Source organism: Acomys minous (genome assembly GCF_964271855.1).
Source record: "Acomys minous genome assembly, chromosome: 9".
Lineage (NCBI taxonomy): Eukaryota > Metazoa > Chordata > Mammalia > Rodentia > Muridae > Acomys > Acomys minous.
Genome location: NC_140490.1, coordinates 108805124 through 108830003, shown reverse-complemented (window position 1 = coordinate 108830003; position 24880 = coordinate 108805124). Strand labels below are relative to the sequence as shown.

The window sequence follows — 24880 nt, the reverse complement described above, 5'->3', positions numbered from 1 at the left end:
GCATTGTTTGCATGATCGATTACAAAGGCTGTCATTGGCTGAAAAGGTGTGTGATGGGCAGGTGTGTAGGGGGCTGTAACTAATACAGGCTCAGGCAAGCTGCCTTGCATTGCTAATGAGAGACTCAGCCAAAGGGCTGACTGTGAGTCTTAAAAACCTCAGCAGCTGTGTGTAGTTAGAAAGCCTGTTTTTTTTTTCTTTCTTTCAGTTGTTTTATCCCATAGCTGTATTCATTTGAATTTGAGCGCACAACCAACACTCACCCTTGTAAGATGCCATCATAGTGAAGACCAACAATTTGGTTTCAGTTCAGGGAGAAAGACTCCACTGAAATGAACATTGTGAGAAAACTCAATTTAATGTTACCTTGGAGTGTTTTCTTGTTTCCTATACTGCTGTTTTCATTACCAGGTAAGAACTTTTGTATTTTTACGTTCACTTATCATGTGTCACTCTGTCTTAAAATTGATACTGTTTCCTTTTATGTTAATTCTCAAGCATTGTGAAATTGTTAGAATAGCTATGCACTAAATAACATTTTGACAATTTTACTGAATTCTTAAGAGTGTAGAAAATTTGTGTCCTTGGTATTCTTTAACTTTTCTTTAGTGGTTGTTTAAAAACCTTTATCACAGTGTCCTGTCATTCTAATCTACTCCTTTTTCAAGTATGAATTAAATTGTTTTCCATATGTAATATAAGCATTTGAACCTTTATAATAAAGAGAAATAGTCTTTAAACTCATTTTGCATAGTTAAAAATCTAAAAATCCAAAAAAAGCTTTTAGATCTGACTTTAACATTTGTGGTCATGTTATTAAATTTTAATTTTTTAAAGCAATCATACCTATAAATTAATCTGTATTAATTTTTTAAATGGAGATAGCATTTGTTTATGTGTATTTTTTTAATCGCTGAAAAGGGGGGGGGGTCTATGTTTTGGAAATGTAGGGGAAAATGGCAGAAACGGACAGGAAAGAAGTGTGAAAGACAGGGGAAGGTCACAATCTTACTACCATAGCAGCACTTAGCTCTCAAGGAGAAAAATGTAGAATGCTGTGTTGGAAGGCACTGAGGTTGGCTTGTTCAACACGATTATTCTGTGGCTTGTTTTGCATCATGCTCACACTTGCCAAATACTAAGTGTTTTAACTAGAACAGTTCTGTGAGTCCATGTGTAGCCCCCACTCTGTTGGGTGACAGCACTGTATAAATCTACAGACATTGGCCATACTTTCAGAATTATTGGCCACCTCAGGTGTATCACAGATTATTTGCTCATCAGAACCCTCTAAAAAGAATAAAAGCGAAGCTATTCTCGGTCCACATATTTAGGATCTGGATAAAAATGATTCATTAAATAGCAGCACACAGATTAAGCTATTCGTGTCTTGCAGTCTCACCAACTTGCATTTATCTCTGGCAGGGTACATTTGTGCATCATCTGTTCCAGCAGAAACATCAAAGTAAGTTGGTTTTCTTTTCTCTTTTTGTCTTTATGTTCTGAGACATTGAAGGAATAAGAATACGCCAAATGCAGCGGACAGTTCTGTCCACTTTTAAGGTAACAAGTGAAACACTGACAACAATCATGAGATGTTCTTTGAAATATTTCCAAACATTAGAAGTGACTGGGCATCCACTTTTCTGTTTGTGAGAAGATCTTGGTGTTTCCACTGCCTGCAGGTACTAAAGAGACATTTGTTTCATTTCAAAGGTTTGTAAAGAGGTTACATCCAGTAATATGTCTCTTTACAGTTTTCCTGTTGACATATATTATTGGCTGCAAATGTATTATCTTGTTAACATAAAGTAAAACTGATTTTCGGGGTTAAGTGACTAAAATGGATCTAGTGAAAAATAATGAAAGTAGTTTCTACTACCTTGATTAATCAGACTGATTAATGAGAAATCAGAATTATATCCATTTGATTTTTAAAGAATATCTTTGTTGATAAATATAATACAAAATGTGAAATTCCATAAAATATATGCATAACTCAGAGAATTAATTATTTAGTTTGAATAAATGGCATTAAATGTCCTCACATTTATATCATTCTTCTTCTTAATGACATAGAACAAATCAACTTGAATATTATGTTTGGAAAAGTAAATGCATCCTTGGTAATATCTACTTCAGCGATTCTTTGATGTCCTAGGGTGAATAAACTATGCCTGTTGGTGCTATAATATTATACCATTTTGTTTATTTCTCAATCTCAAAGTTCCTTCCTAAAATTCAGTTTATATCAGAGCCTGGAGATTTGGGGACAGTCCCGAATTTTGTAAAACGAGACAGCTCCACCACCCAAATCTCACCCTTACAAAGAGGGGAGGGGGCCCTCTAAATGTTAAACCAAGAAAGGCCTCTTTGATAACGCGATGGAGATCCGGAGGAAAACACCAGCTCCCTCTTGGGAGAGGCTGTTCAGGTTGCCCAGGGGCCTCTGACTACACAAGTTCTTTGTGTTTTCTTGCAGAAGCGAGTTTCATGAAAATGAACAGAAAAGAGCTCTGTTAGCAGCACAGGTAGGTTATGCCTCAGATGGGGGGAGGCAGAGAAATAACTCCTTCTGCTTTGGTCTCTGCTGTCACTTCAACAATGAGACCTTTGTGAAGGGAATGGAATGCTGAAAAGAAGACAGGAGCAGGGAGAGGCGAAGGCATTTCTCTGCATCTTTTATTTTATTTTATTTTATTGAGACCCTCAAATATATTCTCAGCTCACATTAATTTGTTTGGAATGAAACACTTTTTTCCCCCTTTCTCCCCATTCATCTCAGTAACCTGCACATAGTCCTCTGTGTCTATGGGCATTGGATATCATCTACTTGCTAGAACATTTGAATGATTTAGAAGTTAATCTCCATATTGGTTAGGACAATAGCAACAAGGCAAATATACATAAAAAGAAATGAAGAAAGACTGAAATGGTATGACTGAAATATTGCAAAAGAACACTAGATATTCCTGATGTCCTGACAGACAGCTTTCATGTTTTCTAAAATATCTAAATTATGGTTGTTTCTGTGACCCCACTGCTCCCTGTCCCATTTCTCCCTTGAAAACTTAATCGGCATTAAATGGTCTTGACACCTGTTCTCTGGCTCCAGGAAACTGAAGTGCGAGTCCCGTGTTCTTCGTCCTGCCTAAAATGGACACCAAGGCAAAGCAAGCACATCCCTACTTAGCAACAGCGGAGAGGCATTTCCCTAACTCCTAGTGGGTAGACCACACAGATCCACTGGCAACTCCAACTCCTAGGGATCCTCTATATTATATATCCATAAAACAGTATATGGTATAACAGTATATATATCAGCCATATACTGTTAAATTTGAGGACTTTCTGCCTGCCTCCTCTTATATAAAGGATACTGGACAATGTGATTTCATTGATATCAAATTATAGTTGGCATGTTCAAATGAATGAGCTTTAGAAACATTTCTCTATGAAAGACAGATAATAAATTAGAGATACAATATATGGAAGAGAAAGTTTTTTTTAAAGAAGTAATATAATTTGAGTATTTATACAGTTAGCACCTTACATGCTGAAGGGGGCCTTTCATAAATGCTGAACTACAGACTATTTTTCTTTCTTAAATGATTTTTAATTGTGTTTAGATGTGTGTGGGTATGTGCACCTGAACCCGGAGCAGAGGATACCCCGCAGTTGGAGTTGCAGGCGGACTGAACCAGTATCCATTTACATGCTGCAAGGATCTGTGTGGTTTACTCACTAGGAGTTAGGGAAATGTCTCTCCCCTGTTGCTAAGGTAGGGATGCACTTGCTTTGCCTTGGTGTCCATTTTAGGCAGGACGAAAAGCAGGGGACTCACACTTCTGTTTCCTGTAGCCAGAGAACAGGTGCTAAGACCATTCAATGCCCGTTAAGTTTTCAAGGGAGACATGCGACAGGGAGCAGTGGGGTCACCCAGTCATGCAGTACAGTGCTTAGAAATAGGCTTCAAGGCCATTCATACTCAGTTCATTCCTCTGCATGTAAGCAAATAGCACTGATGGATGGATAACTGTCCGCAGAAATATGCTGGCAATGACATAAGCAAGTAAAGCCTAGGCATAGTCTTCTATAAATGGCATGCATGTAAGTGTTACGGTGATTTCCTTACACAGGGCACATCTCTCTGGTGCTGTCCACCCTGCTGTGGGGGTGCGATCAGGAAGGAGAAAGAGTGGATGGTCGTCTTTCATCAGCTGTGTGAATATGTGCACCTACTGCCACATTCTTTGCATTACAATCAGCAATTAGTCTGAGAGCAAGCAGGCACTGAGAGCAAGACTTAGGTAAACAGCTCTTGGGAACTACACAAGGGAGGCTTAGATGAAAGTGAGAGGAGAAAGGGAGAAAATTCAACACAGGGCATGTTAGTGGTGGTGGTGGCTTTCTGCTGTTGACATCTGGGGCTTGCTCTTATTAGGAACATGACAAGGAACCGTGTAGCCTGTCGCCCTTGCTTCTGCAAGGGCTGGGGAAACTGGAATATTTATCATCCATCAATTCCTTTTTCTCTACTGATCAAAGAGAGGAGCTAGTGTGCCTTATATATCCTTAAAGTCCTGTTTGGACTCCGTCCTCAGGCAGAGATAAAAAGAAGGCTGTGCTTGGAGCTGGAGGCTCAGCATGACCGCAGAAACCCTCGTGAATCTGAGGTGGGCAGAAAGGGCATTGTTAGAGTCTGCTTTAGTCGTAACTAAATACGACAAGAGGCAGATTCCCATTTGAATAATATCTCTTTTCCAGTTCAGTTGGTACTTGTTGCTGACACACCAGGAATCATGTTTTAAACACAGGAATAAGAATAGCCGTGCTTGTGATTTAGAAACTTCATGTAAAGAAATCATTTCTATTCAAATGGTTCACTGAATCTGAGTCACCGTGAGTTATGTGATGTTATGTACGTAACATGAAAAAGAAAATGCCCCCACTTAGTGAAGCAGCACACCATTCTAAGTTCAGATATGCTCCAAAGCTGAGACTGAGTGTGAAACTTCGCACCGTGAGATGTGTAATGGTGCTGGATAAACAGAAGGGATGGTAAATCGTCAGGAAGCGGGGTGTTCAGTGGTCACTGGGATTTCCTTAGAGTAGGTCGGAGTTGAGTGGAGTGAGAAGCAAATGTATGTGTTTGCCTTAGTTCAGTATAATACAGTATATTTAGTTTTAAAATTATATCATTTACTTATGTATATATCTAATATCTATGTCTCTATGTTTCTATCTACCATCTATCTATCATCTATTTATTTATTTATAGCATATATATATATACATGTATGTGTGTGTGTGTGTGTTCTTATGCCATGGCATGCACATGGATGTCAGAAGACAACTTTTGGGAGTCTCTTCATCTTTCCATCATATGGTCCTGGAAATCCAACTCAGGTCATTATACTTTACCTACTATCTACTAGTCCCTATATTCCATTTTATATTTTATTTTTTTTTATTGAAAAATGAAACCATTCATATTACATCTCATTTGCTATCCCATCCCATGCATCCTCCCATTCCTCCCTCCCTCCCACTTTCACCCCATTCCCCTTCCCTATGACTGTGACTGAGGGGGACCTCCTCCCTCTGAATATGATGCTAGTGTATCAAGTCTCTTCTTGGTAGTCTGCTATCCTTCCTCCAAGTGCCTCGGGCCTCCCCATCAAGGGGACATGGCCCATTTTCATTTAGTAACAGGAAGAGGCAATAAGCTTATCATCTATATTTTATGCTTGACACCGTTATTAAGTGTTAACTATTTTACTTGATCCTTATAATTCTATAAGGGAGATATTGCTATTCCTTTTTATTTGTTGGAAACCAAGGCTAGATAATTTGTTTACATACTTAGGCCAGTGTGAGGCAGAGTTGAAGTCGTTATACATTTGTCAAACATCAGAAATGAGGGATTGGCTTCCATTGCAAGGATTGGCATACATTATTCCACAGCTAGAGATGGTATGCGCTCAGTAATGTTGATGTCTCTTTTATTTAGGCTGCTAAAAACAGTACGGTCGAAGAGAGAATTAAACTTAACATCATGGCGGAACCATGGACATAAACTGTTGAGGCTGATAGGAAATGTGTCTAAATTAGAAGTAAGCGGTGAGATGGTGTTTTTGTGAGTGGTGTCTTCATAGTCTGAAATGCAGGCTGGTCACCCTTGACTGTTGTGTTTCGACTCTGCACACCCCACACCTAACACACTTGTACCTGATGATGTCAGAGAATTGCTACTTTTGTATGCAAGGAATAAGTTAATACAAATGCAGTGCTTTTTCAGGACTTCTTTCACAAAGGGCTGGTGGACTTGGGTAGAAGCAAGGGGAGTGACGGCTTAGAGGACAAACACTTTGTCCAAGTTGCTGAAGAGATGAAAAGAAGGCTTGAGGCCAGCTCTTCTGACCATCCTCCCAAGGGAACCCTTTCTTCTTCACTGAGATGGTCTCCACAAGAGAAAGACACATTAAAGTCAGCCCTTTATAATCTCTGGGTTCACCATTGCTTCCCAGAATTCTTCCATTTGCACGTTTGGCTTATGTTCAATGGATGTCCTAATTTGCATTTTTATTTCTCTGTCTTAAAGTTCGAAGCAACCTCTCCGAGATATTTTTTCCATGAAGCCATTAATTGGGGTGAGAGCAAAATAAAAGGTCAGTGCGGGTAGTTGTTCCTTTCTATATATCTTCTGCGAGGATTCCTTGGGGGTATATTAAATCAATTCTTGACCGCCTCCCTATATACAGGGAAGGCACTGAGCCAGGGTAGTAGCAGTCATAATCTTTTACATTCATATTCTATGCAAAACAAATCCAAACCATTCCCAGAAATCGCCAGAACTAAGGGTTTAGACGAAGCTGACAACAGTGTGACTAGAGAAAACACCGAAGGGTATCAGACGTTTTTTTTCTTTTGCTCTGAATGAATAATTATTCCTTCACTCCCCACCGTCCACAGTTTATCTTAGGAGTTTACTGTTTTTATTAAGCAGAAAACTGATGGTAGCTTAAAATTCAAAGAAACCAAAGTAATTATTATCATGTATAAAGTCACAGTGACTCTTTTTAGATTTAGTTTAATATTTGCTTTCAGGAGAGTAAGCAGCTTTGTAAATACGTTTTCTAAAAAAAAAAAATATCTGTGTTTGTTTATCTAAATATTTAGACACCTACCTACTGGAAAAAAGATAATACTACCTGATCCAAATGTAGGGATAGGTGTGTCTCTTAAAGAAAAACCAAACATTTTCATTTGTATTTCGGTTTAAGTTAAAACAGTTTCCTTTGCCCCCCTCATTTAAAGTTTACCTAGAGATCTGTAGGCCTTAAAATGAAAAAGAGAAATCAATGGATGTTGAGGGGAAAAAAAAAATTAACAGGACTTTGTCCCTGTGTTTGGCAGACAATGTTTGTTAGTACATTTAGATAAGTGTCTTTACCAACGTGATACCTTCCAGACAGGCCCAACTTATTTAGCTACATTTCACGGTGACTCAGAGATGTTCTTTGCTCCTTCAGTGTAGCTGAGGTCCCTTCGACCTGAGCCTTGCCAGTTGCCACTGTCTTCTTAACGGATGCAACATTTTCACTTGCATTCATTTGCCTTCTCAAACGCACTCAGGAGACGCCTTCGAAATTTTGGGAAACTTATAGCAATTTGTTTCTTCTTTTTAGTGTGTTTCCTTGTGGCAAGTTTTTCTTTCCTCGAGAAAAGTATTGGGTGTGTGTGTGTGGGGGGGGGGCAGCCAGAAGTGACTTTTGCTTTCTGCCTCAACTTTGTTAAGCACAGATTTCTAAAGGCTGAGACATTTATAATCCAGTTTCGGTGTTAATGCACAAACTTCAAACGAAATGTATCACCTTTCTCCTCAAAGGTGGGAGCCTCGCTTTGAGTTTATGCTTTGCTTAATTCCCCACCCGCCCACCACCCCCGAAGTGAGCATGATCTGAGTTATGCTTCAGTACAGCGCTTGCTCCCGGAGAAAGGGCTGGTGGGAAGTGGTCCAAACTCAGCGCAGGGAATCATCTACAGCTTGGGTATTTCTGGTTCTCGTCATCCGAGACAGAGATTCCTTACATGGGAACTTGACCTTTCAATTGCTCGAAGGAGGCTAACCTTTTCTCCCAAAGTACTTGGAGATGTGAAAGCCTGTCTTTCTTGCTTCAGAGCACACATAATGAAAGGAATAGATAGAGATTTGATGGCTTAATTCTTTAGGCACTGCAAGGCACAAGGCCCGAGTTCTGTTTAAGTTACAGTGTTACAGTAAGTCCAAGTGAGACCGTGACATATTGTGTTTATATGAGCTGATCCATGCCAGAAGATAAGTTTTTATTTTGCCCCTTAGGTTCTTGCCCTCATGAATGCCTTAACGGGGCTTTCTGTTCTAAGACAGGAACGTGTGACTGTCAAATATTCCAAGCTCTCGGGACAAGGTGCCAGATTGGTAAGTTTCAGGGATATTTATGAGAGAGTTATGGGATATGAAAGAGAACATTAAGTCATGATTTACTTGGAAGTGTTCATCCTCTGGGATTTGGGACATTAACTACAGAGCTCAAAATTTATTTTCATCGGTTTGAAGTAATTTAGAAACACTGTAAAAGAAAATAGATGTGTGCACTTCCCCTCCCACTGGTCTCAATTTCCTTAAGTATTTTTTTTCCTACTTTCTGTTGCACTAGATCAGTAGGACCATATTTTTATTTATGCCTTTCTTTTACTTAATATATTTTAGTTGAAGCTTCTCTTCTTTGTATTTGGCTAGGAGGGTATTCAGTATATAAATTAGAAATAGTACTGAGAATTCTTCAGGTACTGGGAATTACTTCTTTTTACATTATTATAAAGTGACACACTTAAAATATACAAAAAAAGAAGAGAGAATGATAAGATGCCTCAGATGGGAAAAGCCCTTGTTGCTGAGCATTATGATCAGCGGTCTAGCCTCAGAACCCACATATTCCCAGGTAGAAGGAGAGAAGCAACTCTATAACCTTGTCCTTAGACACCTGCTTACTGTGACACACCGTGACCCATACACACACCACACCCACAGTAATAATGATAGGTAGCACAAATAAAGATAAAACAGGGCAGACGCTTATCTAGAGGACAGGCATGCTCATAGTAGATGAAGTGCTTTGATTTAAAATAAATATTGTTTGAATTTCACCAGTTTGAGGTCATCATTTTGGAGATTCCAGGAAACTCTGGATGACTAATGCCTCCAGCTCTATTTTCCAGGCATGGATAAATGTGATTTTTTTTTCTTTTTTCTTTTTTTGGTCATCGTTTATTTTTCTCTTTGGATACCATAAGGGCATTAAAAAAGAATTATAGAAACTGGGGCAGTCTCCTACTGCCCATGTTGTTCTAGAACATTCCATAATGACTTTTCTTTCTTTTCTGAGTCATTCATTTGTGTTATCAACATTACCGTCTTTGTGTATCTTCTTCCTTCCTTCTTCTTCCTCCTCTTCCTCCTCCTCCTCCTCCTCCTCCTCCTCCTCCTTCTTTCTCTGTTTTTCTTTTCAGACAGGGTTTCTCTTGATGTCCTGGATTCACTTTGTAGACCAGACTGGCTGTGAACTCCCAAAATTTCTAACATAAGTCCTTGCTCATAGCAATTTGGAGACTTGGTTTTCTTTAAGGAATTGGATAGTTTTTAAGAGTAGCTGATAGTTCAGTGCTACTTGTTTCTTCCTCTGCCTTGGACCACCCAAAGAGGAACAATATTCAGTTTGGTGAAAATTATGATTACCTATTATGACTGAACATTTTGAGGTAAATGTGATTTATTTTTTTACAATACTAAATATTACTTTATTTCCTTTCAGTCCCAAACATGGGAAGTGGCAGAGATGGAATTTGCAAAACTTGGGGACAGTATCACTTTGAGACATTTGATGGAATCTACTATTACATCCCAGGAAGCTGTTCTTATATATTTGCAAGGGACTGTGGTAGTTTGGAGCCACAGTACACAGTATGGGTAGGTGGGACTTGAATTTAATCAATTAAAAAAAATCAATACTTGGATATAATGTATTTTAAAAGCATTGGACAAATGATCAGAGATAGACAATAATTATAGAACACATAAGGTTCTTCTCTCCATGCAATGGCCCAAATTTGTAGCCATATTGAGTGTAACTATTGAGACGATGACTGACATGGTAGCAACAGGGATTGAATCCATGAGGGGATGTCTTACAGGATGTGGAGAAATACCATGTGTTTATTACTATAGCAACTCTCACCAATATCCCCTATGTTTGGGTTTTATTTGATAATTTGGAAGAAGGTAGAGTCAGATATTAATAATATTATTCATATTTTCTCCCTTCTTGCTATTTTGACTGAGATGCCCTATTGCTTTAATTTTTTTTAAAAGTGGTACCCCTGGCCTAGGGAATATAGCTCAATGGTAGAGCAAATATTTTAGCATGTACAAGACCCTGGTTTGGATTTTTGGCCCACCCCCCAAAAAATGATAAGTAAATGCAAATATAAACTAAAACAAAAGAAACTTTTGATGTGCAGAGGAATCTGATGCTTATGAAAGGGATCATGTGGATTATGTAATTGTTAGGTAGATTCATGCTGCGTGATTGAGCTCATAGGACTAGTGCTTAATTTCAGAATTCCCAAGTCTAGTGAATTCCTAGGAAATATCTCAAAGCTCAGTGACTGAAGAGCAGTAGCTCAAGCAAGGATTTAAGGGACATTCTCTCTCAACTAGTGAAGCACTTAAAATCATAACCATGGGAGTTCTGTGAGGCCCCATTCAAAAACTAACTTTTTATAGACAAAAATGTTGAAATTTGGTTTTACCCCTAACTCATGTTGTAGTTGCCTGAATGTCCCCGTGCTGGGTGATGCAAAACTTTGCATCTGTGCTATGGGTCTTGGATTCTCTGAGACAGTGAGGAATTCTGAATGCTAAATTTGGGGGGGCAGTGTTGGATTTTGGGGTTAGATACTAGATAATTTAGTTTTACAATTGAGCCTAGTTGTTTAGGGGTTAAGATGTTTTTAGATCTAGATAGATGTTTTAAGTTGATAGAGATGAGATATGATGGGTATTGATTTACATTCAGAATTTTAGATGCACCAAGATAGGAAAGATGTTTTCTTCAAGGTTGGCAAATTTGAATACACAAAACATGATGAATGTAACATTCTTATAATTCCTTCTTCTTGCTGGATGTAGTCTATTGTATTTTTGTGTGATATAATAATTGTATACGTAAAAAAGAAAAATAACATTAAAAATAAAATTATAATAAAAAATAAAGTAAAAATACAATGGAGGGAAAAAATTATGGGGACAGTGGGCTAAACAGTAGTCTCTTTGGGAAGAGAAGAGTGGCCCAAATCGAATGCTTCCTTCATTCTGCTCTGCCATAATCTGCCATTGTTACTTACTATCTGGCCTCCACCCACCCAGAATTCTGGCCTCTTGAACTCTTTTGACTCTCTTATTGGAATGTTCTCTTTCAGTGTCTCGCTTTATTGAGAACAAAGATGCCAACTAGATAATCTATCATGTAACAAACTAGAGTGCAGAATGCAGAACCATGCTCCTTAAGTTAACAGAGACTGTTTCTATTGGGTCTAGTTTTCAATGATGGGATTTTTTTCCAGCCAAGAATATTTAATTTAATGCAGTCTTTCTTATTGGCTAAAAAAAGTCATTCACTTCATTTTTTGAAAAATTGAAAAAAGTCATGAGTCTAAAACTTTTAAGAGCTATCTATCATTCAAGAGATGCTATTGTTAATGGTTTCATATATATTTTTAGGAGTGTTTTATTTAGATTTCATGCAAATTCATAACTTTGAAATATTATTTAATTTTATGTTCTATGTTTTCACTAAATTTTATATCTAGAACTTTCCTCTGTGCTACATATTATTAAAAATACTAATTTTATTAGCTATATCTTTTAAATTTATGGAGTATTCAAGTGATTTCACAATGCTCTATGGGGAAATTTAGGTTTAAAAAACGAAATACTTCCAAAAAGGAATATTAACATGCATTTCCTTTTCAAACCCCCTGTTATTTTTATTTACATTTTATCTTATTTTTATGAAGGTAATATATTTTCATAGGTTAAAAGATTTCAATACATATGTAACAAAAATGACCTTGCTGTCTTTTACTCCCCCACAAATTAATTAATTTGCTCACTTTGCATCAGGATTTTAGCTCCCTCTCTTCTTTCCTTCGGGTCCCACCCTCTCTCCCTCTCTCCTGTCTGCCATCCCTTACTCCCTGGAGAAGGAAGGCCCCCTTATTTCTCCTCCCCTCAACAATCCACCCCAGCTCAAGTCCATCAGGACGAAGAGCCTCCTCTTTCCCTGCAGCCCCACTAGGGAGACGTCACCTCTTGGTCCTTCTATCCTTCCCCCCGTTTTTCTACAAGACTCTCTAAGCTTCCCCCAATGTCTGGCTGTGAGTCTAAGCATCTGCTTCCATCCACTGCTGGGTGGAGCCTTTCAGAGGACAGCTATGCTAGGCTCCTATCTGTGAGCATAGTAGAATATCATTAATAGTGTTAAGGGTTGGCTCTTTCCTGTGGGGTGGGTCTCAGGTTAGGTCAGACATTCGTTGGACATTCCCTCAATCTCTCCTCCATCTTTATCCCTACACGTCTTGTAGGCAGGTAATTTTTGGGTCTAGGTTCTTGTGGGTGTATTAGTGTTCCCCTCCCTCTACTAAGTGTCCGGTCTAGTTAAAGGGTGTCCTCTTCAGTCTAAGAGTCTCATCTAGAGACACTCCCAAGTCTTACCAGAAGCCTATACTGTCTTAGGTTTCCAGAGTGTCACAGAGAAACCTCCTCCCATAGTTTCTCTTCTCTCTGCTGGCCTCTGTCCTCCCTCTCCTACTCTTCCCACTCTCATTTCTCTCTACACTCCCTCTCATACTTTGTTCCCTCTCTTCAACCATTTCCTCTGTCTATTTTATTTCTCTTTCTGAGTGAGATTTAAGTATCCTCCCTTGGATCCTTCTTGTTACTTATCTTTTTTTGGGTCTGTGAATTGTAGTTGGTATGTTTATCCTGCTCCACATGGCTAAAATCTGCTTGTGAGTGAGTATATATCATATATGTCTTTCTGAGTCTGGGTTACCACACTCAGGATGATCTTTTCTAGTTCCATCCACTTGCTTGCCAATTTCATGATTTCCTTGTTTTTAATAGCAAAAAAAAATTGTTATTGTTTCTTTGGCTTCCTTTTCTCATTGTTTCTTTGGTTCTGCCTTTCATAGTATGAGCTTTCCTCAAATGATAAATGATTCATGAATATTTGTTCACATTTGAGAATAAGTGTTTAAAAGCTGGTTTGGACTATTGATATATTTGTGGAGAGGGCTTGTTTGCCTAATGTGAGGCTCAGAAGTGTGCTCTGGTTTCATTATACCCCCCCTCCGTGTATTGATATCTATCAACCTTTTATCATTTTGTTCTCCAATTGGGACTGAAGAGCAGGTTCCTAGATATTGAGACTATGTTGGTCAAATTCCTTCCCTTAACTTTTGTATTTCTTGTCTCTTTGTTTTAAATAGTCTTCTAGATCTCTTCTTATAGCTTTGCCCAATGTTTCATCTTTTACAGAGTTTTACTACCTCAGAGAATTTTCTCTCTCCTGACATTAAAGACTTTTTCCTAAATCTTTACATGTATTCTCTATGCCTTCCCTTAGTTTAGTATTTCTTTTTAATGTTATCCAATTTGATATATTTTATTTCTATTTAGTTATACACTTTACCTGTTTTTTTTTGTAATGGAAAGGCAGGTATTTTATCTGTCTTGTTGATGGCTATATCCCTTAGAATGTGGACAGTATTAGGTACATGAGAAGTGACAAATAACATTTACCACTTACATAATGAACTCATTTTTTAAAAATGTCTTATAATTACTGATTTTCTTATCCTTTTCATATTTGAAAGTTCTTTTGCACTTTTTAGCTACCAATAGGAATATTGTTCAGCTGTCATGTCGTTTTGTTATTTATATTTTAGTTTTTGAGCCTTCTGAAATTAATCTTGAGATAAGGTAAGAGAATGTAACATTCATTGTCTCTTTTTATCCATTCTTCCTCTACTCTTTTTCACTGTCTTATCTTTTTTCCCAGTAAACCAAATTCCTCTTAATATCTGAAGAAATAATTTCTTTATTGTTTAGCCTCTTTCTTTTCTAAGGTATCTGGAAGAAGGAAAGTGAATTTTATTTTAAGTGAAGGTTTGTTCACTTTTTCAACACATAACTATTGCTTATGAGCTCCATTCAAATTTCTCTTATAATAATATATAGACACTATAACAGGGACATAAACACTACAAATGTGTTTCCTTGTGGTATTTAGGATTTTCCTGTCCAATTAATTATTTCTACCTGGCTTATATCATATAGGTTCAGAACATTACCATCTAACATACAGAGGTTAAGGTGGCTTACAAATATCCTGAAATAATTTACATTTTATAAAATTAATTATATTGTTCAGCTTCTGAGGTAAATATTTCTTTTTTTATTTAATTAATTTATTCAGGTTACAAGTCAATTGTTATCCCATCCCTTATATCCTCCTGTTCCTCCCTTCCTTCTGCTTTCACCCTATTCCCCTCCCCTAGGTCTGTGACCGAGGGGGACCTCCTCCCCCACTATTTGGTCACAGGCTACTGAGTCTCATCTTGGTAGCTTGCTTTTCCTTTCTTTGAGTGCCATCAGGCCTCCCCACCAAGGGGAGGTGGTCAAATATGGGGCACCAGAGTTCATGTCAAAATCAGTCTCTGCTCTCCACGTAACTGTGGAGAATGTCCTGTCCATTGGGTAAATATTTCTTTCATCTCAGACATCCTAATTGTAGGTGTGGTCCTCACTTACAACGGGACTAATGGTGCTGCAAGCTGTAAAGGTACACTGTGGCTGCAGTTAGTTCCTATGCTTTCTTTCTTTCTTCTTTTTTTCTTCCAGGTCCATAACAGCCCAAAGTGCCTTGGTTCTGTGTATTCTTGTTATCGCTCAATCAGCTTATTCTTTTCAAACCAAGAGGAAATTAGAATTTATGGTCATGAAATAAAAAAGAATGGAATCAGGTAAGAGGAGAATAAAGAAAGGTACATGAAATTAATTGAGATTTCAGATGTCTCAGACTGGAAGTAAATTACAAACAGTGGGAGTAGAGGGCTTGTTCTTCAGTTGACTTTATGGTAGTTTCATGGAAACATCATATCTGCAGTGCACGGAAGCCCACCAGACATCTAGGAATCTAGCTGGTCCACATCCTAGTGTTTTTGATGGAGGTGGCTTTACAGAGATGCACATAGGGTTGCCATGTTCTCCTGAGGGCGTTATCGAGAGCTATCTTTATGTAGTTCAAGTCCGATTACTTTTGGCCTCTTCAATATTTTCTCTTTTCCTTTGTATCCCAGCTTACAAAAAAAATCGACTTTCTTTTCTTTGGGAAAGATTCTGGAAGTCCTCCAGAGTCTGTGAGAATGAGGCTTGGGTGTCACTTGAGAGTTTCCATTGAAGTCCTGACAAAGACTCTGGGCCAGTAAACAACTGCCCTTGTTGGTAGATGATTCCGGCCACTGAGGCTTCCTGCCTGCTGACAAGATGACCTGAGAGTTATGGGGAAGGGGGATGTTTATATTCGACAGAGATTTTTTTACAGTTATAACTAGGAATCATGGGGAATAATCTCCCTTCCAATCCAAATACTTACAAAGACACCCAGTTTTAAATATTTCCTAGCTGAGTTATGCCAGAGAAAGTAAATAACGAGATGGAACAGTTGTATCCATCATTCAGAACTCACTGTTGGGTGTGTGAGCCATGGGATTCCTTCCAATGCTATGTACTGATGACGATGCTTTCCTCTCTGTAGAGTCAGCCAAGGGCAAGGGCACCACTGTAAAAAAGGCTTTGAACAAAGCCCCAGGGGAGCATCTTGTCAGTCCTGCAACCAGGAGCAGCCCTATCCCCCTTTGGGAAATATTTATTTTTAATGACTTTTTCTCTTGGTACAAGGTCTTGCCAAGACCTCTTTTTGGCCTGCTACTTGCTTGCTATGCATGCAAGGTTAGCTAAGTACTCACAGAAGCCCTTTTGCCTTGGGAAGACAGGCATGTACCATGGGGCCGAGATTTCTGGTCTTATTTTTTTCTTATAATTTTCCATTATATTTTAAAACGAAGTTGGAATTTGCTTGTTTTTAGTGTCAGTACAGATTTATGCAAGGATGTTAACAGAAAAATGAGAAGACAGTGGTACAGGCTATAGAATGGCACACATACACAAGTGCGTGTGCACATACATACATACATACACACACACACACACACAGAGACAGACAGAGAGACAGAGACAGAGAGACAGAGATACACAAAGACATATAGAGAAATAGAGACACAGAATGAAAGAGAGACACACACTGAAAGACACACAGAGAAACAGAGAGACAGAAGGGTACAGAGACAGAGTAACAGAGCAACAGAGAGACAAAGAACACAGACAGAAACAGAGACAGGCAGAGAGATAGAGACACAGCGAGGTAGAGAGACAGGGACCAAGAGAGTATATGCTTGACAGTTTTCTTATAAAAGAAAGCTGAACATTTGAATGGAAAGATAATGTGGTTAAACCTGCATTTCTTAGAGCTGAAGTGACAATTTTTATGAATTTTCATTTGGGCTTTTGGGTAGTGGGCACTTATAATGATGATATTTCATAAAATGAACTTTCTTCATAAAAATTTCAAGAATACTAACCATTTGATAAATGGAAGACACAGAATGCCATTTTCCTCTTAAAAATACGTATTTGTTTAAATTTATAGTGAAAGAGAGCTGACAGATACAGATGACTGACAGAAAACCAAAACAAAATCTTCACTCACCAGGGCTGTGCCTCCCACAAGTTAACCTCTTACTAGTGTAAGATATGTTTATAAAATATCATCCACTATTTAAGAAAAGAGATTTTTATAAACTTTTAAAATCTAAAGAATAATATTTTCCTTGTGATTTCATAGTGACTTTTCCTATGAACTCTATATATTTAGCTTTTAATCACAACATTTTTGTTAACTAGTCTTGTATTTTCTAATTACAATTCATAGCTACATCTCTACTTAAACCTACATTTCTACAAATATTTCTACGAATATTTATGTATGAAAAAACCCTCTGTGTAGATGGTTACAGAGATTTTATAACCTTTCTTTGGAGGATTATCTGTTAGTTTGCTTACTTGTGTAGTTTTTGTTGGCTATAACTGTACTCTTTCCAGAACAGAAATTACTAATTTGAATTTTTTGAGAGAAAGGTATGACTATATCTATTAATGACCTATCTTACACCATGGTTTCTGATTTTATTTGGCCATGACTACCTTAATAAAAGTGATCTTCTTGAATTTATTTTATGATTAGGACCTGTTCTCCACTGGACCATTTATAAATGGAAGGAGGACATTGTTCTTTATTTTCTAAGTGACTTACACTTTTGCAATGCTCACTTGGCTAGGTTTTTTTTTAGTTGAAAATAAAATTAAATAAAGCCAGATCTCAAGGGCATCACATATTTTGGCTATTGCATGTCTGTACTTCAGAGCTATTGAGCAGGATTTTTATATTATCTTTAACTGTCTGCGTGAAGAGTAGTCTGAACCCTCATCCTTCCAAATAGATAGAGACAGTTTCTGCACGGAAAAGATCATGTATAATGTTCTGCTTTATATTCCTGGTTTTTGAAACAACTACTAAGTTGTAAGTATTAACTCCACATCAATGGCATGTTTCTTGTCTTTTAATTCAAATATTAAACTTGTCAAGAATGTTGAGATTGCCTAGAGAATAAAGTCTTTGGGGGGAATCTCCCTGAATAGCCCATTCTATAACTCTGTGTAAAAAATCTCCATCAATTATTACCTGCGTCATCTTGAGAACACAGCGTGTATAGCCTTAACATGGTCAAGGTTCTTACATCACATCCTTTTGTTTTCTAGTTTGTCTCTGCCTCAGACAATTGGGCAAGTGTATATCGAGAAGCTAGCTGACTATATTCTGGTGAAAACAACCTTTGGATTTTCATTGGCTTGGGATGGAATATCAGGAATTTACCTCAAGCTGTCTGAGGAGCACAAAGGGAAATCGTGTGGCCTGTGTGCAAACTATAATGGCATTCAGTCAGATGACTTTGTGATTGAGCAAGGTAAGGAACTGGGGAACAAGAAATGGCTGGGCCTTTTAGAGTATTATTCTTTGGCCAACAGCAGCTAGCCAGAAAACTTAACCAGTGGTGGAAAGTCCGTGGCTACCATTTGTCTACGCTAGTGATTTCAAGGGTCCAGGTAAGATGGAAAACATTTTCTAACAACATTTGTTAAGTTGAGATGCAGCACTTGTTCACGTAGCAAATGTTAACTGAATATTTAGTTTGTAACCAGAAATACATGGATGGATACTACACATACCGCTGTGTGGATTTGGGAGCTGCAGTGAACACAAGGCACAACTCCCCATTCTTGGAGTTCATATTCTAGTGACTTAAACCTTTTGGCTCAAATGTGTTTACTTTAATAGTTTTGGCTTGAATGTGTTTACAAATAATAGTTTTGTAAAGATGATGAGATGAAATTGGGATTGCCCACTTAGCATAGCAAGCAGGAAAGGTTTTGTATGCTTTCTCGGTTACCTATTGAATCTAAGGCATAGAACTAGCTTCAGTAATCACTAGTTACAGAGTACAGTTCTGTTTGGAGACTACTTAAGAGTAAGAGAACCACAGACCATAACCATGATTGAGGTGCACATAAGGAAGATGTGTATATATATGTACACACACACACACACACACACACACACACACACACACACACACACACATATATATCCCCCCTTTGGTTGGTGGTTCAGTCTCTGTGAGCCCCCATGTGCCTTTGCATGGGCTGGACCTAGACCCCCTACATATAATTAGCAGATGTGCAGCATGGTCATCATCTGGGTCCCCTAACAACGGGAGCAGGGGCTGTCTCTGACTCTGTTGCCCTCCTTTGGATCCCTTTCTTGGATCTGGGCTGCCTTATCTAGCCTCAGTGGGAAAAGATGCACTTAGTCCTGCTGTGGCTTGAGATGCCAGGGTTCACACTTGTTAAGTGCCTAACCTTCTCTAATAAGGAGAGGGGAAATTGTGGGGAAGGGGGCATGAGGACGGGACTTGGAGGAAAGGAGAGAAGAGACTGGGATCAGGCAGTAAAGTGAGTAAATATATAAAATTAATAATAAAAAATGAACATTGTTCTTAGTACCAGTGCGCCTGGCTTTGAACTGTGCTTATACTATTACATATTTTTGAAGTTGAGCCATTGAATTTTTCTGTTGCTGGGAGCGAGAAACATAGTAATTCTGGGCTTATAGAGTAATCAGTGATAGTAAAAGTGTACCTTACTGTGTGACATCATGTTTAACGTGAGCACATAACAACATCATCCCTAACCCTCATATCACCTGGTAAGATGTTTACAGCTAAACCACAGCCTACAAATTACTGAATCTGCCAGTTGATTCTATTAGAGTTGTATTAGATGTTATTACAGGTAAACACACTCAGATACAATTGCTAACAACTGCCTAGATTGTGATGGAATATTGTTCGTATTACAGACTTAACGATAGTTGCCTGTGTGTTGTGCTCTAATGGATGTACATTCTAGAGTGTACACTTTGCCAGTAAGAATGTGTGATAAAAATTCTGCTTTGCTATTTATTATGCGTTTTTAATTTTAATGATGTGACAGTATATATTTTCACAGAGTGGCAGGGGATTGCATGAGAGAGTCCCTGTAAACACGTAGATTGCCCATCACATAGATAATGCTTAATCTATTTTATTTGCTTTATAATAGTCCCCAGGTATCCCATAGGAGTGGAAATATGTCTGTATATTTTAAAGAAGCCCTCAGTAAAATGCAAATATTTACTCGTGCTACATGGATAATTTATCATCGAGACTAGTTTACTACAAGTTAGATTAGAAAGCCTGGCTCCAATGAGTAAATTTCCTTATATGTAGGATGGAAATAATGAAAACAGCGCACAGTGCCTCCAGTGTGTGAATATCTAATGAGAAAATATAAATGGAGTGCTCAGAAGTCCGTGAGCACAATGCAAATGCACAGAATCAGGAACAGCACGAAACGGAACTTGTATCCACTGTGGATTGTGGATGAGAAGGCTCACAAATTTGGAGTCCTGAGACTATGTTAGACAGGAAGTATTTGGATCTAATGTGGAATCAGTCAAGTGGTAATTAGTGATTAATTTTCCTTCTGTGTTGAAGTTTCATGAAAAACACAATACTCAGTCCAGTTCTTAGTGTTGGGGTTGGACAAGATTGCTTCTTCAGGGAAGCTGGTGTGGTGGTGAGAGTGGAAAGCGGCATCTGCCCTTGTCAGGAACATGGACCAGGCATCCATGTGCAGGGTCAGCTCACTCAGGAGTTCTGGAACAGAGAGTGATTTTTTTTTTTGTCAGTGAAGTGAGTGAAGGCAGGAAGCAAGAGCCTATTAGGTGAGGAATAAGCAGAAAGACCAGCAAAGTTGAATTGAATTAAGGCTGAGCTATCAAGACAGAAGAAGACAGGTTCTTGGATGTCTATGGTAGAAGCCCAAAGAAAGGCAATTGACTCTTTCACAATCTGGTACACAGTGTAAGACAGAATTGTTAAAAAGAACTCATTTAAACTAAGCTGTAGGGACACAAAAGGAGTCTGCTCTTCTGTTTCTCCCTGTATTGTAAACGTACAGGGCAATTTCCAGAGATGTGCACGTCACCTTTGGCTTTAAGGTATCTAGAGTTTGCTTGAAGCTCAGTATGGCCACTTGTTAACTGGATCAAGGGCTGGATAGTCTGACGGACTGCTACTGAATATGTTGCTTCCCACGAGTAATTAAACTCCATTTTCCCTTGCGTTCCTACTTATCCTTCAAGGATGACTTCACACACAAAATCTGAGCCTTCTCAGAATTTCCGGGCAAAGAGGAGGAATTTAATTTGTTGTCTCACTGAGGATTCATGCATTTGTTTTGCTTGACATCAACACAAAGGTCCTGCTTTACTCCCAGTTTTCCCAATTTGATAATTAATAGTACTTTTTCACTATTATCTATGTCCTAATATTCTGACAGCATCTCCTATAGTAAACATGTCATATAGTGGACTTCTAAACTATATATATATATATATATATATATATATATATATATATAATTAAAGTCTCAGGATAAACATGTATGGCTCTTTTACTGATACAATGTAATAGAACTTGTTGAGTGTTTGAATCTAAAACTAGGGGTTAAGTAAAATCTAAGCCAGTGGTTCTCAACCTTCCTAATGCTGTGACCGTTTAATACAGCTCATGCTGTGGTGACCCCCAACCATAACATCATTTTATTGCTATGTCATAGCTGTAATTTTACTCATTATGAATCATAATGCAAATAGCTGATATTCAGGATATCTGATATGCAACTCCAAAGGGATCTTTACCCACAAGTTGAGAACTACTATGCTAAGGCATTGCCCAGGCTGTTTTGTAATATCAAATGCGACTTTTGGAAATATTATTGTTCTTCATACTTTAAAAAAGTGGTATTTTGAAGTGAAATATGGCTGTAGGTTTACTTAAGGAGAACATCAGTTTTTTTTCTTAAATAATTATTTTGATCAGGTTTTGTTTAGTGTGTAAAGTGTCCAGCAATTCCGCAGACTATAAAAGTGGGCAGATATACTTGTAAGATCAAGAATATAATTTAATAAATATTGGACATTCATCTATATTTTCATTCATTTATTCAGTAAATGTATTTTGAGCATGTGCTATATGTTAGATATTGAACTAAGGATACAGGAACAAAACAGTAAAGACTGTGTCTCATTTACTTTAATAGAAGGCAAAATAAATAAGGGGACAAATGAAAATGTAGTTTTTGTGAGAAATAACAGCTTTGACAGAAAGTGGGAAATGAGGTAAGAACAATAGAACCACAAGTGTTGGCAATGATCTGGAAATTGTTTTCATAAAGCCCCATTAAAGGAGTCCTAAATGAAGAGAAGAAATGGATGGAAGAGTGACTTTTTAAACTTATTTTTGCAGTACTAGGAATTGAACCTATGGCCTTGCACATAGCAGGCAAGAGCTCCGTCACTAGGGTGCACTCCCAGCCTTCCTTTCCTCTTCTTTCTCGCTAAATTACCCTGATTGACCTTGAACTCACTTGTATACCCAGGGAGAGCTGTAGAGTTTGAGATCTTCCTGCCTAACATCCAAGGAGGGCTCTGAAGGAGGAGGAAGAGGCTCTTGAAGATATGGGTCCTTAAGTTGTGAATGAGCAATTCCCAAAAGCCAGGTGGCAGGAGAAGGTTGTGCCAGAGCTGGAGCCCCGTGGAGGGGCTGGGAGGGAGGCACGGCATGGGAATGGCTGGTGCCCACCCTGACTATCCTGCCCAGGCAATAGGAAGTTTGAAATATTACACAAAGGGCAAAGCATTCCTGTGAACAAAGCCTTTAACCAGCACTAGCTAGTAGCCTGCACATATTCCCCTCCTTTAAATGTGCTCAAGGAGACTGGTGAAGCAGTCCACTTGAGATTCGGATTAATAAGTATAGTCTTTGCCACCAGTGGCTGACCTATGGCCGTCAAGTCTAGGTGGCAGAAAATCCGAAGCTCCAATATCAAATTCTTCTGCTGTACATGTTTCTGCAAGCCCATGAGATTTGAGATTCAGCTTTACCTGAACATGGGGCAGGATTTATTTCCATATCTTGTCTTGAACTTATTCAAAGGCCCAGGGGTGAATCAATTTAAATCTGATTTGTTACAGGCTGTTCACCACTGACTATGTTGGATCATATATGAACTCCTGAATATTATCCCTTAATTATTCTGGGATCTGTTGGGCTTCTTAATACTGGGATCCCTTTAAAGCATGCCTTAATCCACTGTTCATAATATTTAGATGAAATAGGTTCATTTCTTAGCATCTTTTTCTTCGGGTTCTTTTCTAGTATCTCCTTGTTTCCATGTGTGTTTTCTGAAATGTTTTTATGGTTTCAATACTTTTTTTGTTGTTTACTCTCAAAACGGAAGAGGACCTTTAAGAATGTGTGCACGTGTTTGTGTGTGTGCTCATTTGTGCGCATGTTCATGCATGGGTGGATGTGGATGTGTGCACACATTACATTTACATGATGAGGTGTTTGTGAAAAGGATTCTGATAGAACTCTGTTTATGTCTGATTTCAATAGAGGACTACACAGAGGACATTGCTATGTTTGCAAATAGCTGGCTGGTGCAAACTCTAGATGACCCTAAATGTGTACCCACTCCTTCAGACTTTCCAAATCCATGTTCCAGTGGAATGCCAGCATTTGAGGTAAGTTTGCTATAAAAATTTTCAGCACATTGGACTTAACACAAATCTATTTTGCATAGTTAGCATTAAGCATTTTAGTGCAAATTAAGTGTAATTAAATTATTGAATTCAGGTTATGTAATTGTAATATGGAATGACCTCACATTAATTTCGGAAATAGGGGATATAACAGGATTCACCAATGCAGTGATTCATCAAGAAAATACATAGGAAGTTGTTTATTGCATTTTATAAGTGTAAGCGATCTGCTCTTTCCTGGTGAGAACATGGAGTTCTGCAGGTAGCTTTGCCCCAAGAGGAATGAGCACACTCATGGACCCGCAAGCTTTCTGATGATTGTTGTCTGTTTTTCACACAGGCAATCTTCTTCAAATGCCAGATATTGCTGCAGTTTCCTTTTTTGAGCTGCCACGAATACATCGATCCATACTTATATATTGCTAGCTGTGTTAATGATCTGTGCAAGTAAGTGAAACCATTAGTATTTGAAATGAGAATACATGAAAATATAAGTGAGACAAGTTGCTGACAAAAATCACATGTTGCTAATAACATTGTGATTCGATACCTTTATGTACAACTGGAGGAAATGCTCAATTCCAATTGGAAATGATTAGAAATAAACCTTTAATGTTTTTTTAAAAAAAATCCATGGCCACTGATTGCTTTATGCTATCCCAGGCCAGCAATATTCAGAATTGAATGTTGTCTAGGCAACAAACTGATCACTCTGTGTTCATTATAGAAATTAAGACAAATTACCCATTTTGTTTATCAAGTATATGTGATTAGTCAAGTTGAAGATTTAGTTGCACTTTAATAATTTTTGTATATCTGAATATTTAATAAGTCACAAGAAATAAAAATAGTACACTTGAACATTTTTGTGGAAGTGTGAACTAATTTTTGGTGAAGTAAAGCCATTTAACTTTTTGGTAGATGGTTAAGATCTCTACTTTCCACAAAGGTAATACCAAAAAAAAAAAAAAAAAAAAAAAAAAGGGCTGAAATTATATTACCTGTAAATACTCTTCTTTAGACAAATTGCTTATTATAAAAGTGTATTAAATATATGATGTTTTCCAAATATTGAAACAAACTGATTGGCTTTATAGATGGCCTTTGAATTGAGTGCAGTTATGCCTTGACTTGTATAGACGGTCTCCAATCCAGGGGTTGCTAAACAAGTACAATGCTTTCAAAGAGTTTGTCTTCCCCATTGATGGTCTATGACCTTTTGTACGCATTTTTGAAACATTCTTCTTCCTCTTTAAAAAAAAACAAAGACCAATTGTTATGTCTTTGTTCTTTTACTTAAACTGGCCTTTTCCCTTTCAGGATCCACAAAGGTAGGCATGCCCCTTATTTCCCCATTTATATGGAATTAAATAAAATTATTCTTTCTCCAC

At 38.0% G+C, this 24880-nt stretch overlaps 1 protein-coding gene across 1 annotated transcript in view; it reads left to right on the top strand.

Annotated features, from left to right (window-relative positions):
• Window positions 1-318: 318 nt before the first annotated feature.
• The window catches only part of OTOGL (otogelin like), a 131249-nt gene continuing 106687 nt past the window's right edge, over window positions 319-24880 (top strand). The window contains exons 1-10 of the mRNA XM_084796611.1: window positions 319-411; window positions 1426-1465; window positions 2483-2531; window positions 6605-6671; window positions 8366-8464; window positions 9858-10012; window positions 15008-15129; window positions 18044-18249; window positions 23344-23471; window positions 23830-23936. Of these exons, the coding sequence (XP_084652737.1) occupies window positions 333-411; window positions 1426-1465; window positions 2483-2531; window positions 6605-6671; window positions 8366-8464; window positions 9858-10012; window positions 15008-15129; window positions 18044-18249; window positions 23344-23471; window positions 23830-23936 (1052 nt within the window). The 5' untranslated portion in view covers window positions 319-332. The remainder of the gene's footprint in view (window positions 412-1425; window positions 1466-2482; window positions 2532-6604; window positions 6672-8365; window positions 8465-9857; window positions 10013-15007; window positions 15130-18043; window positions 18250-23343; window positions 23472-23829; window positions 23937-24880) is intronic.